The following is a 2,678-nucleotide window of genomic DNA, read 5'->3' as shown; positions in this document are numbered from 1 at the left end:
GAACAGCTGTTTTCAAAGCCAGTTATTCACCTTTTGAGAACAAAGGCCTGTTTTAGGCCAAGTATGTAAAATGACCAAGAACCTACCCAGGTTACTTCACTGACAGAATAAAAGTTTGTGGGTAAGACATGAGAGTCATGCTGCAGGTTTGTTTTAGTGGATACAGAGTGAAGGTGTAAACTGTCTGAGTCAGAGATTTAACTTTCAAACATTCTGGTAAATGTAGCATAATTCAGAGTTTTAACCCTTGGAAGATAAACAAAAATAACACCAATTAGAGTTTGCACTGTTTTAAAATATGACCAAGATCCATCCACAACCATAGATGTGTAGCTTTCGAAAGTATCTAAATGTCATAGTTTAAAGATCTGCTTCTGCTTGGCAAACCCAGACATCTTCTCTCACATCTGCATTGGTCGTCAAAAAAACAAGAGTTGGGGAAGTTGATGACCAACATAACTAAGAAGGTGGTAGAGCCATGGTGAATTAAAATGGGAAGTGCCTCGTGGTAAGATGTATTTGTGTGTGTCTGGTTCACCACAGATGCAGAACTGATTCTGATCGAATGCTCCTTTTCACATTTTGTATGTGTGTGTGCAGGTTGATCTACAATAGGACCACACATGCCACCTCGTCCCCGCCGGGTGTGGACATCCGTGTCCCCGGGTTTGGACAGACTTATCCTCTGGAGTATCTGGACCCCAGCAAACGCAGTGTGGGTGAGTTGAAGGTCCAAAACCAAAACAGAAAAAGGTCTAAATGGGTCCCCACAAAGACAGACAAACAGGAATCAGACTTTTGTCACAGCCCACGTTCTGAGTAAGAGACTGAACTGTACGATGCTTTCTTCTTTTGTCTTCGTAGGCATGTATTTCTTTACTATAGTGCAGGCGCTGGTGGAGTGGGGCTACACCAGAGATGATGATGTCAAAGGAGCTCCCTATGATTGGAGGAAAGCCCCCAGTAAGCAACCCTACACACACACACACACACTGTTACACTGGTACATTTACAACATGTGGCACAACAACTGTGTCAAACTCTGCACATACAGCATTCAAACAGCACAGTAGGAACAAGAAGAAACACTGATTGGTTTGTTTTGAAAGAGTATTTTAGGCAGTGAAGCCAGAATAAATGGGGTAAATAAACTTAACGTAATCACAGTAACTTTGTTTACTCATCTTCTCTCTGTTGGTCTTTTCTCCTCTATCAGATGAGAATAAAGAGTATTTCCTGGCGCTGCAGAAGATGATTGAAGAGATGGCGGAGAAGGCTGGCGGGCCCGTGGTGCTCATCGCTCACAGCATGGGCAACATGTACACCTTGTACTTCCTCAACCAGCAGCCACAGGCCTGGAAAGACAGATACATCAAAGCGTTCATATCTCTGGGACCACCGTGGGCCGGGGTGGCCAAGACTCTCCGCGTGCTCACCTCTGGTAGGGAGCGGAAACAGTTTTGGTTTGCTTATGTAGTGGGTCTAACCCTAAGAACCGTTGCCTGCTAATACACAAAGTTATTTTAGATCGATGATCTGACACTTGATAGAATTATATTAGAATTTTGTAATTATCTATAATTAGGACAATTTTAAATTAAATTTTACAAAATAACACAACATGCCTAAATTACAAATAACCAGACAAAATAACCAGATCTTTCTCACACATGTAGTATGAGTACGAGTAGTATATAAGTAGTATATATACATAAACCTACTCATAACTACACTAATGAAGGATTGGCAGCTTTAATATATTGTTTGCCTCCCTAAGATGTTATAGTTGGGGGTTATTTACAGCTTGTTGGACTTGGATTTACAAATAGCAATTCAAGCCCCAATTCAAAAGTGTTTCCTGTAATCTTCAAAATAAAGGTCTTTGCTAAATCCATTAAAATCCAAGATTTTAGAGGAAGTTATAATTCTCTGTTTTTAATTTCTAAAAGTGCAAAAAGATACACACTACTACACATGGATAAACCGAATACTTGCCCTTTGAAGTCAACCTGTTATTTAGACATTGCTCAATGGTCAAAGCCTCATTCTGGGATGTTAGGACTGGCTCAATAGACAGTGCTCCCTCCTGTCTTATTAAGACAAAATAAAATAAAATATTTTTTTATTTTAATGAATGTCTGTTCTCTAATGTGGTCAACGAGGGGGAAAGAAGCCAGAGCCAGTTGCTTCTGCCCAGCTGTGAGTGAATGGTCTGCTGAGACCAACTTGCTAATGCTGGTGCTTCAAAGATTTTGAGTTTTTTTTAACCTGTACTCCATTGCTGTTTGCCACTAATGAGATCGTAAGAATGTGCAGATTAATGGTGTTGTGTTACATCTGTGGACTGGGAAGTGAAGTCCTTGAGGTTTTCAAACATCCTGTCATCTATTGTAGTCATCAAAGTTAATACGTTTTATTGGTGTGATGGGAAGAGCCTGTGTAATAACCCCAGTAATACACAGCAACTGCTCCCATCCATCCTCTGTTCTCTCTGTTCTTCTATTAGATTGCTTAACTGCTTAGACCAGATTGCATAAAGGACAGTTACGCCAGATCCTGAATGCTGGTAAATGTTCCCTGCCCTACCAGTAACGCTGACGCACTCTGGATTAAACAGAACTGTACATTATACTAGATTTTTATTTTATTTTTTTTGAAACCACACAGTGAAAGTCCTC

General features: G+C 40.5%; 1 protein-coding gene across 3 annotated transcripts in view; it reads left to right on the top strand.

Moving 5' to 3' along the window:
- The window catches only part of pla2g15 (phospholipase A2, group XV), a 9,429-nt gene that overhangs the window by 3,955 nt on the left and 2,796 nt on the right, over positions 1-2,678 (top strand). For all 3 annotated transcript variants that reach the window (XM_035665761.1, XM_035665760.1, XM_035665759.1), the window contains exons 3-5: positions 601-719; positions 865-963; positions 1,217-1,441. In XM_035665761.1, the coding sequence (XP_035521654.1) occupies positions 601-719; positions 865-963; positions 1,217-1,441 (443 nt within the window). The remainder of the gene's footprint in view (positions 1-600; positions 720-864; positions 964-1,216; positions 1,442-2,678) is intronic.

The sequence above is a fragment of the Morone saxatilis genome, unplaced genomic scaffold (assembly GCF_004916995.1).
Source record: "Morone saxatilis isolate NCDOM2014 unplaced genomic scaffold, NCSU_SB_2.0 Contig2, whole genome shotgun sequence".
In the NCBI taxonomy this organism is placed as follows: domain Eukaryota; kingdom Metazoa; phylum Chordata; class Actinopteri; family Moronidae; genus Morone; species Morone saxatilis.
The sequence above is the reverse complement of the archived record's forward strand: the minus strand, read 5'-3'. Positions and strand labels throughout refer to the sequence as shown.